At 39.7% G+C, this 26366-nt stretch overlaps 1 protein-coding gene across 2 annotated transcripts in view; it reads right to left on the reverse strand.

Moving 5' to 3' along the window:
• DSCAM (DS cell adhesion molecule) overlaps positions 1-26366 on the reverse strand; it is a 476473-nt gene that overhangs the window by 158173 nt on the left and 291934 nt on the right. For both annotated transcript variants that reach the window (XR_012627493.1, XM_074858375.1), the window contains exons 5-9: positions 23610-23888; positions 21280-21555; positions 18510-18806; positions 17438-17713; positions 4410-4688 (exon numbers count right to left, since the gene is read on the reverse strand). Coding sequence is in view for 1 of the 2 variants with exons in the window: in XM_074858375.1 (XP_074714476.1) it covers positions 4410-4688; positions 17438-17713; positions 18510-18806; positions 21280-21555; positions 23610-23888 (1407 nt within the window). In the remaining variant the exon portion in view is untranslated. The remainder of the gene's footprint in view (positions 1-4409; positions 4689-17437; positions 17714-18509; positions 18807-21279; positions 21556-23609; positions 23889-26366) is intronic.

The following is a 26366-nucleotide window of genomic DNA, read 5'->3' on the forward strand; positions in this document are numbered from 1 at the left end:
AAGGCTCAGGGACCCCTCATTGGGTGCCTAACTATCTAATGATATTCAACATTCCTGGCAAGTGCAAAATGAAAACACATTTACACTTAATGCACTAAATGCATTAAGGGGGCTTATTAGGTATTTAAAGACCTTATCTCAATTTTAACTTAAGATGTGTTCACTAACAGGAATTTTAAAATCATGATTTATGTACCTGCTACTATCTTTGAATTCTCTTTTCTGGCAGTATCTGAAAAATTTTGAACTCATAATACATTTATGATCTTTTTCTTTTTGGTTACCAATTAAAACCTTTTCCACTGCTTTTTATTTCATAATTACTTCATTCCCATTTTAGGAAACCCTACAGAAATGAATAACACATGATAAAGGGTATATAGAATTTTAATCACTCTTTAGAAGACAGTCCTAATGAGTAAAGCCTTAATTAATTCCACATGATGTTATAAGTAGTTGACAGAGAAGATATTTTCCTAATTTCTGTGGATGACTTTCATGACAGGATCCTATTCTTTTCTTTTTCTTAATAGCATGCGTAACAAACCAAGAGTGCAACAAGAAATAAAATAATCAAAATAATAACAATTTATGAGTTTTTGAGAAACCCTTCTAGCTTGCAAATTCTGATGCATTTCCAGAGGAACTGCAGGCTGGGATCACTCACCTGGACTGCCTACCTGCAGTCCCTAGATGCAGTGAAGATGGTAGGCTTCTCTCAGTGGCTAATTAATGAGCTTTTAGAAGATATTCCATAAACACTAGGACTAATCAAGCCTGCTTTCTTGTGGATTTGTATCTCGTCTTTTGAGTACAGACTCCAATTGGAACATTTCTTGTGTTTGAAGAAGGGCTTGCCTGAGTATATTCTCTGGTGTCTAGTATTACACTTAGCAGAGGTGTTTGTAATCAATCACCTCTTTTCATTAAACTTTTAGGCTTTCGGCTCTACTGGAGGCATTTTCCCCTCTTCCGATTTGTCTGAAATTGGCCAATACATTGTGGAGAGAAGTACTGACAGATCTGTGTTCAGATCATGTGACCATGTCTCATTTCCAGGTCCTCACCAAGAAGCCCTTGGCACAGAGAACTGAGATTTCCCTAAGATCTTACCCAGGGCTGCACAGCTGCTCAAAAGCTTTTCTCTTTCTTTCTCTGAGCAGGTGCCTTCCATCTCCTATGTGATGCTCTGCTAGGAAGCTCTGTGGAAGCTGATCATCTTCCTCTGATATTTAAGGCAGGGAAAATCCAGCCTTACTGGCCAGATATTTTTAGAGCTCCTTATCACCACTTTATTTCTTTTATAGAGCAGAAAATAACGGAACAGCAGTGTAGATTTACTATAAGATACCCCCGATTTTAAGAGACGTGTGCTTGTTTTTCTTTTGCCATGTAATACTCCTGGAAAAATGGCAGTGCAGCTTAGATATGAAAAATAATATATGTAGGAAGAATATAGGAAATCTATTTAACAGACTTAAAACATAACAGAAAAATATGAATGTGAAAAACCAACAGATACATGTGATCTGACATAGAAAATATTGACAAAAACATCTCAGGTTGTAAAGCTGAAGAATTTATGTGGCTGTATGAATTCTGCAGAAGTTTGTGTAATCACCAGTAGTTCAAATGTAGCAACAAGCAGTTGGCCTGTGTTTCTTCATTCATCTTAGGAATGAACTGGATTTACATTCTACTTCTGAGTCTATCCATGTACTGTAAAATGATATGGACTCCCACTTATTTTGGAAACATTATAGCCTTCATCAGTTTTAAGTCTACTTTTAAAACGAATACAAGTACAGTATAGATAAGGAAAAGGGAATTTTGTGGGGAACAGTCATATTTCGCTTTACTTTCATCTCCTATTCACTCTCTACTCTCATATCAAAATGCACAAATTTCACATAAATAAGATATTCCCAGAACACATCTCTTGACATTTAGGAAAATCATCATTTCAGTTTAAAGCACACTGCTGAGAAACCATCATGCAATGTGGATTAGAAACAAGAGGAGTTAAAGCACCATTTCTTCTCCCTTTATTTAGAGAAAAAACACTTAGCTGATTTAGAAAAATATGTTTCAGTTATACAGCACCTATGAACAAAAAAATGAGGAGAGATCAGACGGCTTGGAGAAAAAACAGACAGCAGGAAAGCAAATCTTTACTTAAATGTGTATAGGACAAGTTGGATGCAGACAACTAGTGACCAACTGTGACCCTCTGATGGCTGTTTGTCTTCTGACCTATGTAGAATGAGACAGCTGAAGCAGTTCAATATGAGAGAAAGAGGTCAGTCCAGAGTTCTGGCAGAAAATTCAGGTCAAACATCATATTATATTTTCCCCTTTCCTCTGAGTAAGAACTATCATTCCAGATGCATACGCAAAACTGATTAAGACATTTCAATTTAAATTGACAGAGAGAGCAAAGAGAGGAGTGGAAAGAGGCTTAAAGGAGGCTGCGGCAGAGCACTAGCTGGGCAGAAAGATAAGCAAGAGGGGAAAAATAAAGTAGACCTCATAAACTCCTAAAAAGTTTGCAGGACTAGGACTCCAGAAGGCTTCTCCAAGTCTATGGGTAAAACAGAGTGAAAAGCTACCCTCTATCATGCCCATGGGTTTATAAGGACACCCTTCAGGCAGACACACCCAACAGTTGTCATCCCACCACTGGGCCAGAGCCCTCATCAGGAGAGGCAACTAGACCAGCAGCACACAAGGAGAGAATGGAGGTGTTGGTGTCAGTGGCGTGAGAGGGGTGCAAGGTAGGCTCCACAGAACTCCTCCCGTGCGCAAGGAGGGAAAACTAATGCCAAAAAACAGGTAGCAAGGTGTTTTGATGACATGCCTATAGGAACCTGTGCAGAGTTCCTAGAGGGATTCGTTCCCATCACTTCAAGCACTGAGTATAACTGCAAATCAGGTAGGAGCTCAGCTGTTACTAGATACAGCATTTCTGCGTAGGGCAGACATAGCCACGGGACTGTCTGTTGTGATGGGAGGTTGTCAACTTTCTCTTCTCCAGCAAAAGGGAAGGTGAGGAAAAATCTCTTCTTATTAGAATGATGAATAGGGTTAAAAGCTAACAGAACAGCTTAGGAAAAGAATAATTAAATGCATGTAGTTAATTAGGCTACTTCATTTAAGAATTACTGGATAGATGGGGAAAATAATAGACATCTGTACTGAATAACACTTAAACAAGATTAAAACTAGTGAAATTAAAAAAAAATATTAAAGTGATATTTATATCAAAACTAGTGAAAAAGCAATGGACCTATTTGCCACTGAGTTTTGGGAATACTAGCCTATAAAAATATAAGCATACACATTTCATAAGTGGAAATCTAGGGAATAATCCATTCCCAATCTGGGAAGATTTAGCTTAAAAGGAAGAGCTCTTCAGAAGATTCTGCTTCAAATGAGTTTTTGAGGCAGGAAAAAAAGCCTCAAAAACATGTCAAAATCCTCTGAGTGGTTTTAAGATTTATCTTGGTAAAGTTACAGAAGAGATAATAAAATGTAGTGACCTGCAACAGTCAGAACTAGGGTTACTTTCAGGATTATAGTATGTGCCCTTTTTCTCCGAGGAGTCTAATGGCTTGGTAGCAAGAATGAGGTGGTGGAGAGGGAAGAGTATAACACTTCTATTCTTTAAAAATGAAAATTCAGAACACTGAAAAATTTCCAGAAAGAAAAGGAAGCAATTTGGTTTTGTTGAAGTTTTGCACAGTAAGTTTGAAAATACATCACAAGGCATAATCTCTAGGTAACTTGTCTAAGGTGTGACTTGAAAGGTGAAAGCTGTCGAAGGCAAGGTATCTCTCTGAAAGGTCTTTTCTACATAGAATGTTTCTTTGCTGAAATTATATTCACAACTATTTCAGGGCAAAATGTTGTGAAGTCAACATGAGCAAATGAATCATGTTAATTGCATAATAAACACAAATAAGGAAAAGAACAACACGGTAACAGGGATGAGTCTTTTCCCCATGAAGCCAACATCAGTGCTTTGCTTTTTCACTAACATAATGTTGTATGAGACTGTTCTGAATAAAAAATGGGGATAATCAGACTAAAACAATAACAGAGAGGAATTTGATACCATCTCAAAGGCTTGATCCCAGTGAACAGGCTTGTGCCTCACAAGATTTTCCAGAAGTCACTCTTGTGACTTCCTCATCCACCCTGTGCACACCAGGGTTTTTTGATTATTTTCAAGACTTTTAGGTAGAAAAGTTGTATTAGTTTCTGTGATTCATTGCTCTGTGTGCTCTGTCATGAAGAAAGGGATTACCATATTTTCCTCTTTTTTGTACTTCCCGTCAAACAGATGTCATTACAAAATACTGATGAATTCCACTTAATTGGTGCCCTTCAAACTAATTACATCTACTTACCTCTCACAATTAATTGGCTTTGGTGCTCCACAGCTGCTGCATCATTTCTAGCTATACAGGTATAATTCCCATTGTGCATCAGCGAAAGATTAGAAATCCTTAAGGAGCTGGTGAAGTCAATGTTGTCAATCGTCACCCCGAGGCTGGCTGGGATTGGCCTGCCATCCTTCTGCCAGGTGATTGTGATGGGCAAATCCCCAGAGACCACCACACAGGGAATGAAGACCCGCTGCCCAATGGAGAATCGCGGGAACTCAAAAGGCTGAATAAAAGGCGGAACTGAAACAAAAGAGGAAAGAGGAGCTATTGCAGTTATGGTCTTGTTTCTGAAAATAACAGAATGGAACAGATGTACAGTGCTGAATATGTAAAATTAACACCTTTGACAGCCACAGAGCATTGTTTAACTAAAAAAAATCTCATCTTTTGCAAATACCTTTTTTTTTCTTGACTACCCAATGCATAAGCAGAGATCACAAGCAGTGAAATTCCTGGCTTCTAGAGTTACCAGACACCACTGGCAGATTCCTGCAAGAGTACTGAGCACCTCTTTGAGAAATCACACTGCCACCTTGCAACTCTCCAGGTCTTTCAGCAGCAACCCTGCCTGGACAGTCCAGGAAGAGCTCAGCAGCTTTCAAGGTCTGGTGTGAGCGCCTTGCTTAGGGTCATGGAATAAACCTGGAAAAGTCTCCAGCTTGGCTTCTGGGAAGTGATGAAAAGGAGCGTAAGCTTCTCAACTGCTCCTGGCACTTATTTCTTAGTGTTTCAAGTCACAATTCTCAATAAGATTGGGTAAAAGTATGAAGTGAAAGGCATATACAGTACTTACAGGACAGCAAATTAAGTTAAAACTGATTTCTAAACAGGGCGGCAGTACAAGCTGGTGTTTAATTCCTGCTGAGCATATTTCACTTGGAAAATTTTTTTTTTTTTTTTTTTTACTTATTATTCTGTGGCTGAACCAAAAAACATGAAAGAAATGCTCTTATTTCTATCATCGGGAAGAATTCCACTTCTTAAAAAACATGTTGTTTTCAGGTATTTTTAATAAAAGTAAAGGGAACAGTGGGTTGGATTCAATATATAAAGCAAGAATTAATGGGGATGCCTCACTTTCTCCGGATTGTGGTTGGAACGTCTACTAACAATTTGGTAAATTGAGACTCAAATACCTTACAGATGAAGGAACTGAAATCTTCTCCCCTTCTCAGGGGAGCACTAACAGCTATGGCATTGATCTAAGATAGGTTTCTATCAATCACTCCTGAAAAGACTATAAAACCAACTTTGCAAGCAGTACTCAAATATCATTTATCAAAAGAGAATGTTCCTAGAGGTTATGTACCTTAGATATAGGAATGCATTTTCCTATTCTTGCTTGAGAGATGGCTTATACATTTGAACATCTTTAACAGGAAAGATTGAAGGATACCCACAGCAGAACATTTATACTGCTCTATATTAGCTAGCTTCAGAAGAAAACGGAGTTGGTGTCTTCCTTTTGTCCTTTCTCCCTTTCGCAAATCTAAGGCTGGGTTTTCCCCAGAACTGAACCAGAAAAACTCTGAAGAGTCATCGCAATGTATGCTAGCCCACCAACTTCACCAGCAGCATTTTCACTCCTCTGTCAGTGTCCTATTTCTGGGATGCAGGGATTGGTATTTGTGACCGTAACTATCTTAGCTCAATGTATTTCTTTTGATCATTGCATATGTTGGCTGCTCCTCAATCAGGAGTAAGAAAGTTTATCACTAAGTAAGTGATACCAATCCCCCCGAAGGCCTAAGGCGTTGTTCAAAGGCATGTTCAAATGCTTGTGCACATGCACATCATGCTGCACAAGGTTGACGCAAATCAGATACTGATTCCACTCTTGCCAGCATAGTCGTGATGCCATTTGATGAGAAGAAGTTATGACCGTGTGCAGCTGCCACAGAGAGGTAACATCAGGTGCAGGGTACCACAACTCGTGCTTACAGGCTTTCCCTGACTTCAAGAGCGGCTCGCTGTCTGTGATTGTGAGAAGTGCCACTGCAATCAATTTTTCTCACACTCTGTAATGACTTTTCCTGAGCGCCATCTCTCAAATCGCTAAAACCTGTCCTGTTGTGTTTTGAAAATCTGGTAGATCAGGCATACAGAAAAAAGAAACTTGGTATGAATTACTGTGTTTATTTGAACTTTGAGAACTGGAAATTAACTGCTTTTTCACTAGGGGACCTAGTGTCACGAAGTGAGGCAAAATATCTGCTTGCCTTTTCTAATTACCTTAGCCCAGCTAACACATTCACATATGATATTTTGGATTCTTTCTATATCAGCAGGAAAAGGCCAAATTTCTCTTAGAATTTATTGACAAGTGGCTTATAATACAAGTGGGAGTAAGAAATTTTTAGAATGAGACTGTCAAAAGGTTTTGATATAACTTTTCCCCTTGATGAGTGCAAATATCTGCTAAATGCCAAGTGCTCCCCTTACAAGGCTGGCTAGCACATTTCTGCCCAAACCCTTCTCTTAGTCTCAGGTATCATTTCTGAAAGATACACTAAAATTTACAACAGGATGGTAAATTGCTTCCGTATTTTCTGCTGAGTGTGCAACAAATTTGAACCAATCTTTCACGGACAAAATGATATCACAGTTCAGACAACATACTGCTCAAGGATTATTATGTGCATCTTCACTCTCCATCTCCCTGATGAAGAAAACAGGGAGCAAGATCATTAGGTCACATTGAAGTATTTTTCAGAAAATATTGATTTGCAAGGCTACATTTACCAGCTCTAAAATTTAAGTAGCAGCCTGCAGAGTATTTCAGAAATTGGCTAAAATATTTATAGACAGCACATTTTCCCTCTACTCAGGTTTTTAAGATACAGAGGAAAGCAACATTTATTTCTGCTTCATAAAATATAATGTATATTCAACCTGCAGCAGCTTGCAGTCCTGACAAGGAGCTTATTTTAAAAACCAGTGTGTAATTTAAAATCAGTACTTAAAAAAAGTAAATAGTCTAGTGATAACTTTGAAGTATTGAAGAATGTTTTTCAGCTATATATTCACCAGTGTGGGCTGATAAAAGCAGTTCCTGGTGACCTAACACAACAGATAAACTTTCTTCCTGCTAGTTTGAAGAAGGAAACAATCACAAAAATCACTTATTAAAAACATAGAATAAAGCATACCTGAAGTCAGTCAAGTAATTTCTGAACTACAAAAGTTGCTATCTCTCTCTCTCTCTCTCTCTCTGCAGTAAAAAGTTGACATATATCCTTGACAGAAGAAAATAGCAAGCTTCATTAACCAGCACGTGGCTTTTTTCTTTTTTTGTAAACTAAAGCTGTATATTTACCAAACAGCACTAAAAAAAAAAAGAGGGATATATACTTCTTTAACTCTGAAAAAGTTACAGTAGGACAGATGTATTTAAAATGTGTTTAAAACACTTCAAAGTGTGTTGAAATATTTTCCTTCCATAGCTTTAGTTTGACCATACTTCAGAGCTTGCATTTGATTTTTTTGTTAAATTATGCTATTTTATATATAACATGTTACATGTTAACTATGTAGAGGGCTGTACACATATATGTGCTTGTGTACACAGAAGGGATGTTTCTTCCTCTACCCACAATGGGCAAAAGAGTGAAAATCTCTGCTTCATGCAATGAAGCGCAATGTCTTGGGAATGCTTTATTGATGAGTGCTTGAATTAAGTGTCTATTTAAGAAGAGAAGCATGGGCCAGCCTCATTAGTGCTAATGCAAGAAGATTTAAATTACATTTTTGTGCCCTAGAAAGGTCTTCTGTACCTCTGGGAGATTACTGTAAGTGAGGGCAAGGAGGGCTTCCATGCTGCTCACTATTAGCAGAGGAACATCCTTAAATTCTTGCCCCCCATTCCATGGGAGTTATGTTGGAAGAAACTACTGAGATGATTCACTAAAACGGAGTATCCTGCAGATAGCCTGTCTCCTGCAGCAGCCTTGTGAACACGGTGTTCCTCTCCTGTGGCTCTGCATTGTAGAATGAAAGTTGTCCTCTGTTTTACCATTATAAACTGTTCCCTAATGGATTTTCTTACAACAACACTGTTGCAGGAGCTGTGCCCACAATATAAAATACCTTTGGCAATGAATACTCACAACACAGGTCCATTGGCTGATGCAAAGTAATAACCACCAAACTACGTAGCCTCCTGAGGCAACCATGTGATCTTAGATTTCATGCACTGGGAGTGCAAAAGCCAAAACTATTTTGTCTCTGCACAAATCCTAGCCACAGTCTAGTTATTTGTAAGCTTTCTCAGCCATCCATTGTTTCTCCTAAACAACCCCATCCCTTGTGAGTGATGGTCTGAGCAATTGTAAACAGTCACTGAAGCACTGGATTTTTCTGCTTCTTTCTTGTATGTATTGAGCCTCATCACTAGGCCATGTCATTCATCGAATTATCTGTCAATGGCATTTACTGAGCCAAGCCTCAGACACTGCTCCCTCGTATTGTGCTAATGTATCCTGTCTTGAAAAGAGGAAACACCATTATATTTTTCAGGTCTTTCTAAGTGTATCCATTGAAAAAAAACCAGAACCACACTAATCCCTGTAATGCCTCTGCTGTTGCACAACATTTCCCTCTACTCGTGGCTCATTAGTTACCAAAGTTAACCCTGTATTTAAACACCTTCTAAATCTTACCACAACAGGCTGTGGTATTTTATCAGGAACTGTTGCTGAGTGTGGCAGAGCAAATGCAGTGGTGCATATTTCCCAGGGGAGCTTATGAGAGAGACGTCACCCTTTGCCTAAGTCCCCACTCCCCTTTCCTGAAATTTAACACTGGTAGCTCACAGGCTCCCTGATGCTGTTCTGGGAGCTCCTCCAAAATAAGAGAGGATGTAAAATATTGTGTAGAAATCAAGAGTGCTTTTATGTCATGTCTCATCCACCTATTGAGCCACCTCCTTTCAGCCTCCATCGTGAAAAGTGCTTGCCTTTATCATATGAAGCACCCTGCAAACCTAGGATGGTGGGAAGCCCAGGTGGATGTATTTACTATTTATTTTTTAAAAAATAAAACCTTCTTGATTTGAAGATAAGATAGCAGCTGCAAGAGTGTTTTAACACAACAAGTAGTTACCTTCATTGTTAAAGTGGCACCTGATAAAAAGCTTCTGTATCCAGAAGCACTTACCAGTTATTTTTATTATGCTTTTGGAACCTGGTCCAGAGCTATCACCCTTGTGTAGCCCCTACATGATCTAAAGTGATCTTTGTCCTCAGGTAACACTGTGAAAAGTTGAAACCAACTAAATCAATAGAGCCAAAAGTTCTGGATTTAGAAGACAGATGACTTTTAACAGAATGATCTCTGTCTCTAGAAATCATTCACATGAGTAGTTTGACTGGTTTCACACTAGTTTCCCTTTCACCTTCATCCTAGGACTGTACATAAGCAGCTGATTTTATATCATCCTTCTGTTCCCACAGGGTTGAAAACGTCTTTTTTTTGCATGCTATGTATTGTACACACAGATTTGAAATTAGGCCAGCATACTCCAGGCCTGCACAATCATGTGTATGCAGTCTTGCTTTCTATATGTACTTACACACACACTGCTAATAGATCACAGTAACTTGGTGCATTAAAGTGCTTAAAATTTTAAGAGCAATTTTAACAAATATATAAGAAAGTATTTCAAATATAATTGACAAAATACATACCAAAAAAAGTGCAAGAACATGCTTTCTTCCAAAACCAAAGTAAATAAAACTGCGTTGTAAGGGAGAGAAGAGGGATAGCTTTTGATAAACCCAAGCGTAATACACAAATACTCTTGAACTCCTTAGCTGAGGCTCTTATTCAAGTATTAAGGCTCATTTCATATTGTTTACATAATTCATAAATGAACACATCCATACACCAACTTAAATCGTGTACACAAAACCAGTGAGTTTTACCTTAGATTTAAGTGAAAAGTTTTATATTTGTGCATACCAATTCCTCATCAGGAAGACCAGAATAGTAACGAAACAACTTTAACATACGTTCTCGGGTGATCATTTTCTGTGGTGTCAGGTGAAGTCATTAGGAGTATAGTGTATTAGAACTGTGCTGCTACAAAATAAGACACAAGTGGAGCATCCACATGACAGTTGTGAGATTTTAAAGAATGTAAGTCAGCTATTTTAATGTAAGGCTAACCTTGAGTTGTCATATATAGAATGGCAAAAAATTTACACAGACCTGTCAAGTCTCACATATTGAATACCTGACTGCTTTAGTCTTTTCTTCAGCTAATTCTACAGGTTAGATGCTGGGGTTCTCACATGGGAGATATCACTATCAAAGTGCATGTTCCCTTAAATCAGACTGTTGTCACTGCTTGCTCTTTGTAACAAGTCTCCATGACCATTATGTGACCTGAGAATGACTGTTAAGTGGATTTTTGCAGGATCTTTTGCACAACTGGACATTCTCATCCATTCTCACCACATGGCCCTTGCATGATTCCTGCATATGACTACTCCAGTCACTTTGACAGATCTGACTATTTCTTCCTGAAGAAATTGCAACAAGCTTGGAGGGATCAAAAAGATATTGCATGGGAGAATGAAAGAAAGGCAGAAAGTGATATAATGAAAGAAGTATCTGAAGGATGTCAAAGCCAGAAGATTTTTTTCTAACTCAAATTATTGACAAGGTTCAGTCAGTAGGACAGATAAGAAGTTACGTCTTAGATATGTGCATGAAACTGAACTCACACTTGCCATAATCCATGTCACAGACTGAAGCATAAACAGATTAGCAGATTGTTTGATGACAGTATGCACCATCATCACAAGAACCCTAGAAAGATTTCCCCTGATGTTTTTTCTCTTTTGTGCCTGCATATTTTCTTATCTAAGCCAGCCCTCCCTGAACTGATCTGCAATGCAAATCCATCAATAACATTTTATATACTAGAAAAAGCTAGATACTTCCCAGGAAAGATGAGGAGAATCTATTAAAATAGTTGCAACGTGAAGTTATTTAGAAATACCACCTGTTTGGTTTCTTGTTTTCTAAAAGGGAACAGGCTGGTACAATTCTTTTATGTGGTTCACAACAGGTGAAGTGCTATCACTTTGGTATAAGGCAATGAGAAGCCTTCTAAATCAATGAGATATATAAGCTCTACAAGACCAGAAAGAGTCCTTTTGAACACTGCACTTTTCATTTTAATGATGCTGCACCCTTCTCTCTCAGGGGCTTCTTTTTCAATTAATTTCTGTTGGAGAAGTGTGGATAGCAGCAGGCTGTTTACATGAGAAGTGCGTCCCATGAGACTGATGAAAAGAAAATCATCACTTAGTACTGATGGCTTTTACTACAGCTAGGAAAACTATTACTATAAATTACATAATAAAAAATATGAAGATAATGACATATTCCTGTTTTTAAAATGCTTTGAGATCTACTAATCTACTAAAATGCTGTAGAGGAGATGCTGCTATTATTATTTTACCACCTTGCCACTTGAAGGGTTGTTTTTCATTGGAAATATGAAACTTACAGATGGGTAAGTAATATAACCTCTTTCTCTGTTTGCCAGCACTTCTCATTGTAAGACTATTTTCGTTTGCTTGCACTTTAACTTTTGTTTGGATAGTATTTTTCCAGGCCAGGTGTCTTGCCTCAGGCTGAGTCATTCTGGCTGGAAAGTTTCAACTAAAAGTGTTTGGCCATTTCCAAGAATAAGGCAAGAAGGTGGAAAAACAGGGATGTAGTATATGTTGATCCTACCATAAAAGCAAAAAAAAAAGGCATTGTGAGAAACTGAGAAGTCCCACCTGCCCCAATGGTTAGCAGCATGGATTTCAAATTCGGTGGGTGACGGCACTAGCATCAGATATTCTTGTCCGTATGAAAAGTCACCACAAGGGTGCCCAAATTTTGCAGTCTGAGCAAAAACAAGTAAATAAATATACAAAAAAACCCCAGTTAATACATCCTGAGAAAACATTTTCCAGTAACTAATAGCTAAGAGCTCCCAGGGTTCGAGCAGCACTGAACATATCCTAGCAGTACCTTCAGTGGCTGAGTCAGTTCCAGCCACACAGTGCAGGTGCAGTCTGGTGAGATGTCAGAAATCAAAGCAGACAGATTTGCCTCTCTAGTGCTTGTACAGATGTCTGTGCTGGGACCAGGAAGCATGGAAAAAAAAGTTATTTCAAGGCAGAGAGAAAGAAAGGAGATGTGGGGGCCAAGGGACAAGGGTGGGGAACCAGCCTGCATTGCTGGGCATGCAGAGAGCAGCAGCAAGTGATAGAGCAGAAGCTCAAAACAGTGTCCAGGATAACAAAAGGGAATTATAGAATTGGATGTAGGGGCAGTGGGGGGGAAGTCAGAATTTGGGAGCAGGCTTACAGTGGAATTGCAGAGGTCATGGGTGTTGGTAAAGTGGAATTGAGAAACTGACTGCAAATATAAGACTGGGACAAAGAAGCAGTGGGGTGAGATACAGCACTGACAGTGAAGAAGACCCACATGGAGGGGGGACAGACAGAAACCCAGTAGAGATGGAGAAAGCGAAGAATGGCAGAAAGAGAGGACTGCAACTGAAGCCTGAGAGGAAGGTTGGAAGCTATGAAAGGAAAGACTAGTTTTGAGTCATGAGAACAAGGTGCCAAGGAAATGAGGACTGAGATGGGAAAGATGTGGAGGACAGACAGGTTTTGGAACCCAGAGCAGAAGAGCCAGGACTTGAACAAGGATGAGCTGGAGAAGACTGAGTAGGACAGGTCATACTTAAGAGAAATGGGCACAAAACCCTGCACCTTCTACTGAATATTCTTCTCCTTAGGACATCGGACTTCAATAGTCCTCTGCCATCAGCAGATGTATATGAACCCCACCGGCAAACCACTAGAGCTGGGCCAAATGCAGAGCAAGAAACCGGTGCTGCTAAGAATAATTCTGCTGTTGGCAAGGACCTATACAGTATCCTTAGCAAGGCTAATCTCAGTGATTACTTCTTAGGATGTCAGGAACTACTCTTTCCACTTTGCAGGAGGGGGAGGAAAGGGGGTTCAGTTTACTTTACAAAAAAGCTAAAAAGAAAATTGTATTTAACACAGGCCAAAGCAAAACATGTTGAAAAGGTATTATTACAGTTGCAAAGGCAAGTGGTCAACAGGTATAAAATACCAGAAATTAAGTATGTAAGTACAGTTGTAATCTCCCCCCTGCTACGTATGCATTACCGGGTGGGTAGTATTCATGGCTTTTTGTCTCAGAACTGTCCAATTCATTTGTCTAAATATAAAAAAAATAATGCCAAGATGGCTTGATTTCCAAAAAGCTCCGTTAGGACTCAGGCACAGTTCCAACAGAGCTATGTCTGCCAAGCAGAAACCTGTGTATTTTTCTGCCAGCTTATCCACTCAGCTCCCAGCAGACAGTTTAAGACACTGCTAGCTTCCAAGATTCAGATTTTGGGACAGACAGAGGACAAGCAAGGGATGGCGGGGGGTGGCATGCCACATCTCTGTGGGACAGAGTTATTTGAAGTCTGCAGAACTCTGGGGTAGGTGGCTATGCAGACAAGGGTGCCAGTTATTCCTAAAAATGGGACAACTGATTTTATGTGGTGTCCAATTGATTCTTCTGATCAGCAATGCAAAGAAGTAGCTGGCCTAAGGTTGAATAGCATGTAAGTGCCCAGGTCCCAAGCTTTTGACTTCCTGACAGCCTGCCAGGTGGGAGGCTGCACAGCAAAGCTCTATAAGCCCCACTCTTGGATTTTCTGGCAGCCAGGATTTCATTTTGAAGTTATTGTCAAGAAACTTGCTGTTTTAATATCTGAGATCTTACAGCGATTTCTGAAGAACGTCCTCAAGATTTTGCTTTCATTTGGATGTTTGTAAATCTCAAAATACTCTACAGAATGGGCAGACCTCTTTTATTTTGTTACAAGCTCATGCTGTTGCATACTTTTACTTGCACGCTGCTTCCAGCAAGTCCTCATTCAAGACAGAACAAGGATGCTTCATGTAGTGGAGAGTTTGGAAAGTGGGCAGTAAATGTGGCAGAGAAAGAACAGTTGTATGCATAATGGAGATAAATGCTGCCCTGTAGAGCCAAATTCTGTATTCACCTTTGCCACAGATCTCTCAGATAATGCTAATTAAATTACTTAAATCTGTCTTTCCCAGGGGCTTGCTAAGCTGGGTGATGTGACTGATCTGAAGAAGGAAAAAGAACTCTCAGAAGCAACTTCATGTCAATGGGACCAGAGCTTTGAACATATAAATGCTATGTAACAGGAGGTCAACTGGAAAAATCAAGCTGTAGGCTTCTGAAATTGAACATGCAAAAATTTGTGAATACTTTTAAGTTCAGTCTGTGTCTCAGTTGCCATTTGCCAAAGTGCTCCCGATCACTCAGGTGGGTTTTGAAAATGAACACATTGTTTCTGAAACACTTTGATACCACAGAGATTATAATCTCAGAAAAGCTCAGGAGGAAATTGATAATTATGTCTTCAGAACAGAACATGGAGGAAACAAAATACCAAGTAACAGCTCATTAAGTATCATCTATTCTGAAGCACCCTTCACATGACTGGTTTGAGGTCAGCCAGAAAGCTTGTAGCAGAAATGAGAACAAACCAAAGGACCCATGATGCTGAAGACGGGCAGTAATTCTCCCTCTGTTTCTCTGAGAAATAAGTAAGTGTACTGATAGTATGAGAAACTGAACTATAAATAAGGATATTCAGGCACTGATATTAACTCCCTTTACAATGTCATATTTGAGAGTACTTTTAACCTCCAGTATGCAAGCTGGGCTGTATTTTGTATTTCTTGGAATCAAATATAAGTGCCTGAAAACTCATCACATTAACTCTGGAATCTATAAAACGAAAAGGCAACACAAACATTATTAATATTTTAAAGCAGGAGGCCACTTCTGACTCTCCACTAATATGTTAGATAAAATCACTATGTAGTTATGGAAAAAAACAATACATAGCCATCTAAAAACCCACTGTGGCAATGATGACTTCCAGCTACAATAGCAGAACCTCGAGAATTGTTCAAACCTGACATACAAAGCTCACCTTTGACATTTTGGTCTTAGTATATGAGGCCAGGCTATTACCCTTTTTTTAAATAACAGTGTCTTGTCAAGGCCAGGGCATGATGAAGTAGCTAGGGCACTTTGCAGCCAACTTTGGCAACTCTGGATCAATAGATATGAGCCACGCTGACACATTTGCTTTGCATGTGCCGTGGATCGCTTTGCACGCTGCAACTTGCAATGCTCCGATGGATCTGCCTTACGGAGCATATGCAGGATGAGGCTGTATCACAGGTGCAGCGGCAGCTCAGCCCACAGGCACGCTTCAAATGTACCACATGTTTTTGTAAGTTATTCAGAGTATATTCAGTCACTGTTTGAGATTCCTGAGCAGCCAATGGCCCTGGCTGCTCAATATCCAGAAGTACAGTAGAATATCTTCAAGGAAGTCAAATAATTGACAAAAGCTACAGTTCAATCAAAACTGATAGAGCTGTCAATCTGCTTTCTGGGGGAGGAATTGTCAAGTTTGAAATTGTAACCTAATGGAAGAAAAACCGGTATTGCACCTGAGATACCAGTTAGTGTTCTCAGTGACTAGTAATGTTTTGATCTAAATGCCTGAGCTGTAAGGATAGACTGCTGGATTTTTTTGGTCTGGCTACATTTGTTCTGAGGTAGCATTCATTTAAGAGGTAGCATTCCCCACCAGATTTACCATGTTAGTGCAAGAGCAACACTATTACTAATTTGCCATTCAGTTCCTAAATTGTATCAACAGATCTGTGATATTGTAACGTCAAGCAAGGTACCACATACATGAAAAGAAATGGTGACATTAGCTTTTTATGCCACAGCATGTGACCAGTGCCCCTGATGGTCTCAGGTGTGTGAGATGTCACGCCTTTCAGAGTCCAAATTGCTAGTGGTTTAAAGCTAATCCCCTAATCTCTTGAAATAATTAGCAATTACATCACTCCAGACTGAAAACAAGAAAGGGCTAAACAAACAGAACAGAAAGAAGTTAAAAGATCAGATGTCTGTAACAGTAATTTACCTTACTGTTCTCTGTATCTTATCTGATAATGGATACAAGAATCAAACTTCCTTCCTTCCTTCCTCCTTCTCTCAGAAAAACCCAGGAAAAGTTTCTAAGAACTTCAGGAACAGTGAAATTATATCTCAATTCTTCCTACAGGTTCACATGAAGTGCACTATTTATTGGGCCCATTGCTCAAAACTAGGTGCTACTGCAATCAGGTTTTCTGTCTTTTGTGTCCTTGTGAATAGGTCTGAACATTGCCAATATCAGAGTAGTCAGAACACAATGCTAAAAAATTCCTATTCTCATCTATTTCTGAAGTCTTTCAGGGCCATCTGAACATCCTTGTTTCAGACTATTTGAATAGATTTTAAGCATCCTATTAGAATTTCAAGTCACATTTATTTACAATGCCACCTTTCTAAGCATCAAGAACACTCAGGAAAGCACACTTAATAAGAGGAAAGCAAGGTTAATGCTTTTAGTTCCTGTCTCAGTTTATCAGCAGAAACACACACATCAAAAGTCTCATCTTATTTTTAAAAGCTCGAAAGTCACTGGCTAATGAAAATGTGAACTTTGTCATCCAGCAGAGAAACAGTCACCACTGAAACTTAGGTGACAAACCATTAATCTACTGATTTAGTTGTAGTGAAAACTGCTCACAGAAAGCTTGCTTCTGCAAGGCTTCCACTTAGAAAGCAATACTTTGCTAGTTGAACAAAGGAGGGCAAAAGTCAAGAGAGAACAAGACACAGTGACTGATTAGCATCTATGTCATCATTAAAAATAAACACAAATCTGGATTAACCTTCTTAAGTGCTCATTATCTAAGTGCCAGGACAATCCTCTGTGTGCAATTCTGCATTTCTATAAACAACACAGCCATTAGCTTGGCTCTAGTTTTCCGAGTTAACCTCACCTTTTACTGTCACATGCACGCTCTGACTGGTGGACAGCTGAGGTTGAACGAGGACATTGCATGTGTATTCACCCTCGTCTACTTCCTTCTGCACATCTGAAAGCTTCAGTGTCCCGTTGTTCTCAAATGCCACTTGGCGATGGTTAAATGGTAGGAGATTAGAGTTCTTGTACCACTTGATGGAGTAATACGGGTAGCCAATCACACGGCAGTGGATGTAGGTGTCCCGTCCAGCTATTGCTGTGATGTTCTTCATTGGTCGAATGCTTGCTGGCCCTAGAAAGGTAAAAAGAAACTCTTAAAAACAATTTAAGGGCACGTTTGCTTGAGGAAACATGCCTATAATTTTTCTGAATATACAAATGTTAACAACATTTACAGATGTGGCTTGCACAACACTTCTTAGCATTTGACGGATTTTCCTTTTAAGAGCTACTTAAGCAGTTTCTCTAATCTTTATATGCTCTAGTTTTTCCTCACCCTGCAGCATACATACAAATGATGTGGGGGTATATATTTGCGTTATTCAACACTTGCCTGATAAAATCTTTGCTGCATTACAAATTAAAAGGCTGAGGATGATTTAATTAATGTGAAATACTAAAACTGGTACAAAGCTAGAATCCTGTTACACATGAGAACACTGACAAAGTTAGCTTTTTTTTAAACATATGTAAAGTATAATACCATGAGGATGGGTATTATGCCATGTAGAGCTAGAAATGCAAGTTAAAGTATTGTATACATGAATAATTACAATGAATGTTGGACAAGGGGAGGAAAGGAAAAGAAAAAGAAACCATGCACAGCAGGACTAAAGTAAAGAAACTGAATTAATAGAAATGAGTATAGGAAAAATACTCTACAACACAAGCCAAAGGGTTCTTCCAACATTTAACCATACCATACACTTTCTAGATGGGGCTGGAGAGGCAGAGAGGGGAAAGAAAAGGAGAGGAGAAACAGTAAGTTGGTTTTGGCATTCCAAGACTCATTTCATCACATGCAACAATCTTCTTCTCCACTACAATGAGTTATGTGTGTTTTTTTGAGGAGCTGATTTGACAAGCACCTCTTACGTTTATTCGAGCCTGGTACAGGATGACTCCCGCAGAGTTGTTGGCAGTACACCGATAAACACCACCGTCTCGGACCTGAGTGTTAGAGATATTCAGGTAACTGACCACGTTGCCTTCTGAGGTGATAATCTGGCTGATACGATGACTGCTGTCCTTCACGATGGGATCTTCATCCAGCGTCCAAGTGATCGTAGGCAGAGGAGTCCCCTTCACGTTGCACATAAGGGAGACTGGCTCTCCTGGACTCACCACTTTTTCACTGAAGGCAGAAATGATTTTGGGAGTTCCATCTGCCAAGGGAAAGAAAAGCAGAGAATAGTATTTACATGGTGTAAAGCTTGTTCCCTCTATCCTGGAGCCTATCACCTGAGCCAAGATCTGTTTTAGAAGTGATGCAAACAGTTGTGTTCCAGGATGCATACTCTAATTATTGAGAAGGAAACAAATTTTGGTAGTGGAGTGCTTAAATGATCCCTTGCTTACTGCAAGTTTCTTCTTTATCTTCTAAGAAACCTGGTACTGACTGCTGAAGTTTGAAAAGCACTTGAATAAATAGACCAGGGCTCTCCACAGCTATACGAATTGCCAGCTTCTTGCAGAAAAGTGTTAAAGCCATGCACAGTTCACAAAAGACATACAGCAAAACCTCAACACATTTGGAATTTTTCTTGTCCTGGTAGATTTCAGCTCCTTGGAAAGCTAAGGATTAATCCTGTTGGCGAGAGCCAGGCATAACTTGCATAGACTAATTTCACACAGCTGTGCCAATGTAGTTTAGTCCTGACCCACAACACCCCATTTAGGAAAGTATTAAATTAAGCTTTTCTGAATACAGATTGCCAGTAACAGGAGTGATGCCAATTTCTTTCTGTGGTCATTTTGTGCTACAGATAAATATTCCTCCGAAATGAGAGCTTTCAAATGCTTTCTCTTGTGATCTGTGTCACAATTTACTCAGCCTCTACCAGGGGAGTGAATAAAGAGAATGGATGGAGATGGAAACTTTGAGATTGCAAGCAGGGAGCAGGATTAAATAACCACCTATCCAGAGAGTTCAGTGGGGTAATATTTAGGAGTGCCAACATTCTGTTATTAGGAAGTTCTTTCTGAGATCATGCAATGCACGTTTGTTCTCCTTTGAAAATCATACTTTCAAGGCTGTATCTAGAAGGAATTTCAATGTAATTGGGAGCAAAATGTCACACACCAAGAGCAGTATGCAGAACACAGGAAGCAATCCAGTCCGAAGTTCGGACAACAGTGCTGCAGGCTACTGTCTGGTTTTAAAGATCCAAGCGGCAAGTAAGCTAACTAACTTCAGTGTTCCTACAGTATTAGTGCCTGCAAGAAACAGAAGGAAAAACCACCTCATTACCTAGAGAGGAGCCAAAGACACTTGAAAACTCACCTTGTACACAAAGTCTTTTAAAGACAACTCCTTTCAGTTTTGCACAGGACAGAGGATATCAGGACAGGACTGACAAGTCTCATGCTCTGTGTGATGCACTATTTGTTTGTGTATATTATGTACTCTTTCTTCATGTACACTCTGCTATGTATTACCTATATGTTTGAGAGGCTTGGACCATGACAGCTCCCTTGGAAATCATGATTCTTACATAGCTATTTCAGTGCAACGTCACACAGGAAACTGAGGGAACTGGCACAATGTGTGCAAGACTCCCCACAAAACAGAATTAAAAACAGGGCTGCGAAATTCCTTGCATGACACATGGTAAAAAACACAAGGCACTGCCACTCTCAGGCTGCTGAAAGACCTCAGCATCCCTGCTGGAGCATTTGATTTTATTTGATTTCATAATTTTCTCCTCTGTCCCCCTCTCCCATTCATTTCTGTCCCATTGGTTATGTGACAGAGTTCTAATTTATTTATTTATTTTAATCTCTGAATCTCTCCCTTTGCTGTGTATTAGATACTGTGACTCCCCCAGAAAACAAAACAGCAGCTAAAAAAAAAAAAAAATGCTTTTTATCCTGAAAGAAAGATGACACAGGACCAATAAATCTGTGAGTGTGCACTCTATGTACCTCTGCCACCCCTCCTCCTCTATTTTTTTTTAATTCAAGTGACAGGCTTTTTTTGGAGATGAAAGCAGACATTATTTTCCCAGTGAGACCTGAGTGTCTTTGAAATCTTTCCTGGTGTTTCTCTCTGATAACCTGCACTCTCTCGACATCATGATAGATTATCAATATGCTCTTTAGGCTTTCTTAGTCACAGGAGATGGTTGCCGAGGTAACTCAGTCCAGGCAGGTAATCTCTGCTTTTTCTATAAAGACTCTAAAAATAGTGTCCATGCCACGACTGCGCTACAGCCTCATTAGTAAACTGGCTCTGTCCAAACTAATAACTTTCCTCACTTGATTATCATGTAGAACATTGTGTCAGTTACTTAAGATGATCTCCAAGCCTTCAAGCCAATACACCCAACCAGAAAATGTTTGAATAGAGACCTCTCATGTCCTGCTGAAAAGCTAATGTAAAATATCAGCATCACCACCATCCACCCCCACCAAAAAAATTATTGACTGGAAGTACTTCTCTGGAGGGATTTTTGTTTTCAAATAATTTTTTTCATTTTATTAGTTTTTGCTCAGAGTGGGGCACAATAAACCCCACTGACAATTCATGACTACACTTTTCTCTTGTTTAGGGTCCACTGTCCCTCACTATATGATGGCACCAAAGACAACATACATATTATTATGGAGACCAGAATTGCTAAACAGGTAGTGACTGACCTTCTAGTACCACCTGAACATAGTCTTGAGCAGACATCTTGTCCTTACGCACAAAGCACTGGTAAGCTCCACCATCACTCTTGGCCATGCCATCCATAATAAGATTCTCCCGACTGATGCCAGTGATCCGGACATTGTTACCAGGGTTGATGATTTCACCATTACGATACCAGGAGAGCTCCTGGTCCTCAGTTCCCGTCACACTGCAGGACAAGGACACTTGACTACCAACACTGCTTTTTACTTTCCGTGGGCTGATCGTGGCTTTTAGTGGTTCTGAAGATTTAAATCAAAAGAAGGGAGAGGGAAAGGCAAATAGAAAACATTAAGTATATATGTACATTTATGTGAGAGCAACAAATTGACTCTCATTTAAGGAGGATAACAAAAATCACAGCCATACCATTCTGAAAAAAACCCCAAACAAACAACAGATGATTGTGTTTGCTCTAAACGAGCATTTTTGCCACCAACATGCATGACATAAAACATAGAACTATAGGGATAATCTACTCAACACATGATATAATCCCATACCTAAGTGAACAGTAGGAGCAGATCTACTGAGAAACACCGTTGGTGCTGAGGGCCTAACAATGGCACTACACATGTTTTGGGAGGGCAGGACATTACTTCACATTAGTTCAGTGTGGATATTTGAACTAGTGCTTTAGGCGCCTTCCTGAAGCTCATCTTCTGGTTAACTTCCTGCAAAGGAGCCCAGTTTACATGTTCTAAAACCACTCCCTGATGGGAACAAGTGCAGTAAACATCAATGACCAGGAGATTAGCTTTTAAGGGTGGAAGATCCATGCTAAAATATTAACATAGATACACCCATCCTGTCACCTAACAGTTTATCGGCATTACTGAATGCAGATCTCATCTCATGATTTGTATATATTGGTTTGACTTGCTTATAATGATAAGGGACTACTATCACCACTGATATCGTCCCTGATACTAAATATATACCACCCTAGGGTTTGGTTTTTTTTTTTACCAGCTTGCATACACACATACACACACATGTATACACATGCTTATACATGAAAATTTCCTCAGCTAACTCATTCACTTGACTGAAGATTTCATAACACACAGGTTGGAATAAACCTTTAGTGGCCCACTGGGAACAGAGGCCTGGAAAAAAACCACACAGGTCAGTGGCCTCGGTCATTCTGGATCACAGACACATATGTAACAGACCTTTCCTCTACAATGGTCCAGAGCAACAGTTAATCTGTGCTCATATGCATGTTACAAGTCATTGAATTATCTCTATGTTTCCTGGGCAAATGACCACAAAGGCCCAAAACTGTCAATGACCCATTAAACAAAATGGACACACTCAAGTGCGCCACCAACATCTCAGAGACATGATGTCACAAGAAAGTGAACCTCATCCTCCATTGCTGAGGGTAAAGCTCCCTTGCCCAACTGTTGCTTCCTGCCAACCTGAGCCAGAAGATATTTACTAGCTGTTTGACCACTGTGTCAGTAAGTAAAACTTATCACCAGACAGTGGGGATACTTTTGGTATCACTAGCAATAATATTACATCATGTCTCTGGAAGTTTTGACTTTGTATCAATCATACAGGGCAGACTGAATTCAACTAATTTTTATGAATAGATTTAGAAGCAAAGCTCCTCTGTCATAATTCACAAATTACTGATCTTTGATCTCAGTTTTATTTTGCCCAAATACATTATGCATAATTATTTGTGAAAACATTTTTACCTCCCGATCTGTTCACAGACTTCTCCCTTTTCAGTTTGCTAGTCATGCTACATACGTGGAAACATTAGTTCACTAAGCATTACTTCTATTCTAGGAAATAATTTTTTTTTAACAATGGGAGGATAATGGTTTTCCAGTGCAGTGCTTCTGAGTAATAATTATCTTTGTAGAATTTGTGAAACATTCAGAATATTCACACATGAATACTCAACTGAGGGGAGGTATGAGTATTCAATATTACTGAACAGCATGAGTCATGGCAATGAGAGTTTGGCAGCTTTATTCATGAGAACATTTGCAATTTCTTTTTAAGCATCCAGTTCAAGCTTCTAAATTACATATCCTCCATGTGATAAATTATATAGCTACGTTAGAAATTGCATCTATTTGCACTTCTGATCACTCAATTGTCCAACTAACTCATCTCCACAGAGTCTACTTTCTCTTGTTCCACAACTTTGAGAAATTTAAGCATTGTTAAGATAAAGCAACAAAGCAGAAGGTACAGCATGATATGGCAACATCTTCCCTGATGCAAACACCCAGGCAAGAAGTGACCTGAGATCTTCACTCAGTCCAGGACTTACGTTTTACATACAGTCGCCCTATCATCTCAGCAGTCCCATAGTTGTTCCACACCTCGCAGACGTAGTTGCCCGAGTCTGACGGACGCGTGTTCTCTATCAGCAGACCTGTAACTGTCTGCCGAAACCTGCTGTCAGGCTCCCAGGGAATGTTGTCCTTCAGCCAACGATACTTTGGTGCGGGGTGCCCTGATGCTTTGCAAGGCAGCTCCACTCGCTGTCCTGCCATGGCTTTACGGTGGTCAAACCCATCTAGAATAGATGGAGCTGAATTTGCTGGATCTGAAAGAACAAACAGCAGTTTTCAATGGGAGCATTAAAATTATTTCATTCGCTAAGCAATATGCCAATATATTTTCTCCTGCATTTTTTGACTTACTAGCCCAGTATTTTATGTACTGCAGTTTACTACTGTAACCCAGCCATCAGTCTGTAATATCTCAGTAGTGGTGGCTGGGATCCAGCAGCATGTACTACTGAAGCATCTCATGAATACTGGGAAATCCTCTCACTGGATTTTTTCCAGGTGGCAACCATTTATGTGGTCATCCTTTATGTCCCCTATCACAGGAATGGAGAGTCAGAAATGTGTTGCCTTAACAATTATTACTGTTATCTCTGCACTACTCGACAAGAATGAAGCCAGCACATTTTCCATGCTTCTCATTGGTCTAAAGGCTTTGAATTAAAGGAGCTATTTATTCCCTTGTCAGGAGAGAAATGGGAAAAGACACAGGAATTTCTATCTGCAGTCTAACTGACAGATGAGCCTTTTCTTCTCTGGAAAAATAACTTAATGTGACAAGACCAACTTACAGCTTAATACTTCAACTTTCTTTGCTCACCTTACTGAGAAAAGCAGCAACACACTTATGTAGCACCTGGCATATATTTATGTATCACACAGAAGTCTGGCACACTGCCTTCACCAGAGGTGTATGTACCCTACCAGAAATACTACTCTGATTTTGGGTTTTTACGTTTGAAAAATTTGGAGGAAGAGTCTGACATGAGTTACAGTTTTGTGCAGCATGCAGCATGATAAAAGCCCATCCTGGAGCTATTGCAACATAAACACTGAACAGTAAATCAACAAGCATTCCTCTAAGTATTTTCTCATCACATATACCACCTTTGCTAAGGTTTCTGTCTCACAAAGAAACTCCACATGCTGATCAACTCCTTTTACTCTTATCTGACACACCGATCTCTTTTAGGGTATATCTACATCATAGTTGCCTGGGTGTTGGTGTGATTGCAACCATTTCGACATTTTCAAGCAGTCTTGGACTTAGCTAGCTCAAGTACTGCTCACAGGGCAGCTGCAGCAGGTTCCTGTCAGGAGCTGGAGAGATTAAAGGAACAGTTCATGCTGAATTCAAGCTACTCAACAGATAGTGTAATCAGTACCTGAGCTAATTAGTTTAAAACTAACTTAGGTATATCTTCATGAACTGCAGCCACGCCTGGAAGGGTACACATGAGAGCAAATACCTAGAGGTACTATGCAAGTTATAGTATCAACCCAGAAACTAAAATTGTGATGGTAAACAAATGAGCTAAGTAAATTTTATGTGAATATCTAGATAAAAAACTAAATGCCAAGTTCAATGAAAGATGACCACAGAGGTTTTCTGCTCTTTAGGTGCCAGGAAAAAGTTAAGTCACTGAAGGCAAAACCACATTCAGTTTACAGCAACTTAATGCCTGTCTCATTAGAAACGTGTCAGCCAGTAGTTAAACAAATGATTTTGTATGCATCAGTAGCCTCGAGGTCCATATTTGGCATCAAGATGGGTTATATTTTTGAGCTTGCCATGTTGTTTATGTCTGGCTTAGTGAAAGCACAATCTGCCAGGATGCTATTGGGGAGGCCAAAGTCAATTTGACTAATTGATTAGCCAGCTTCTTTCTCGCCTTTTGGGTCATCAGGCATCTATGTTTTCAGTGCATAGATTCTTTTGTGCAGCCTGAGGAATTAACTCAGTAAAAACGTAAGCATGCAAGAAATTACAGCTCTGGCTCTTAGGGAAGTTACATCTACACAATATCAATTTCTTCATTTGAAAGTAATAATTAAATAATAAAAAAGTAGAACTGACTTTTAAAGGTATTGTCTGTGCATTCCTACTCAAAACTTGCAGTAGCTTCATATCTTCTCCATACACTTTTAACTTCAAAAGACTTTGTGAAGTATATATGTGGTCCCATTTGCAAACCTTTAAGTACAAAAATACAAAGTACTGCATGGACTTCAAAACAGGTTGAGGGCCACTGGGGGAGGAATTAAAGTAATGGTAATGAAAAGCTGTGGCTAGTAAATATTCCAGTCAGCCAGCCTCCTGGTTTGCTGCAGAGAACTTCATATGCTTCGATGCTGGGCCCAGGTAAAGTGTGAAACCACCTCAGACAACAAGCTGATGGCAACAGCAAAGCAGCTGCTGCCCTTCTGCCCCTATGCCTAGGCAGAAGCCCAGTAAGCCAGGCAGGCTGCCCCCAGGAGCTGGGGGTTATGGCATAAGATACCATGGCAGGCACAGACCCTTTCTGCAGCTACCATTTCTGTCCCTTCAAGAACCGCACCCTGGTCCCTGGGTCCTCTATCCCAGGTTCACTTCGCTTCACTTTTTCCCTTCTCAAACTGAGTCTTGGCAGGAGCAGCCCAGCCTGGAGTCCCATCCATGGAACAGCTAAACTGGGATTTGCCGGCATACTTCAGAAGCCTTGAGCTGGTTCTTATAGAGAAGGTATTTAAAATAT

The sequence above is a fragment of the Strix uralensis genome, chromosome 2 (assembly GCF_047716275.1).
Source record: "Strix uralensis isolate ZFMK-TIS-50842 chromosome 2, bStrUra1, whole genome shotgun sequence".
Classification (NCBI taxonomy): domain Eukaryota; kingdom Metazoa; phylum Chordata; class Aves; order Strigiformes; family Strigidae; genus Strix; species Strix uralensis.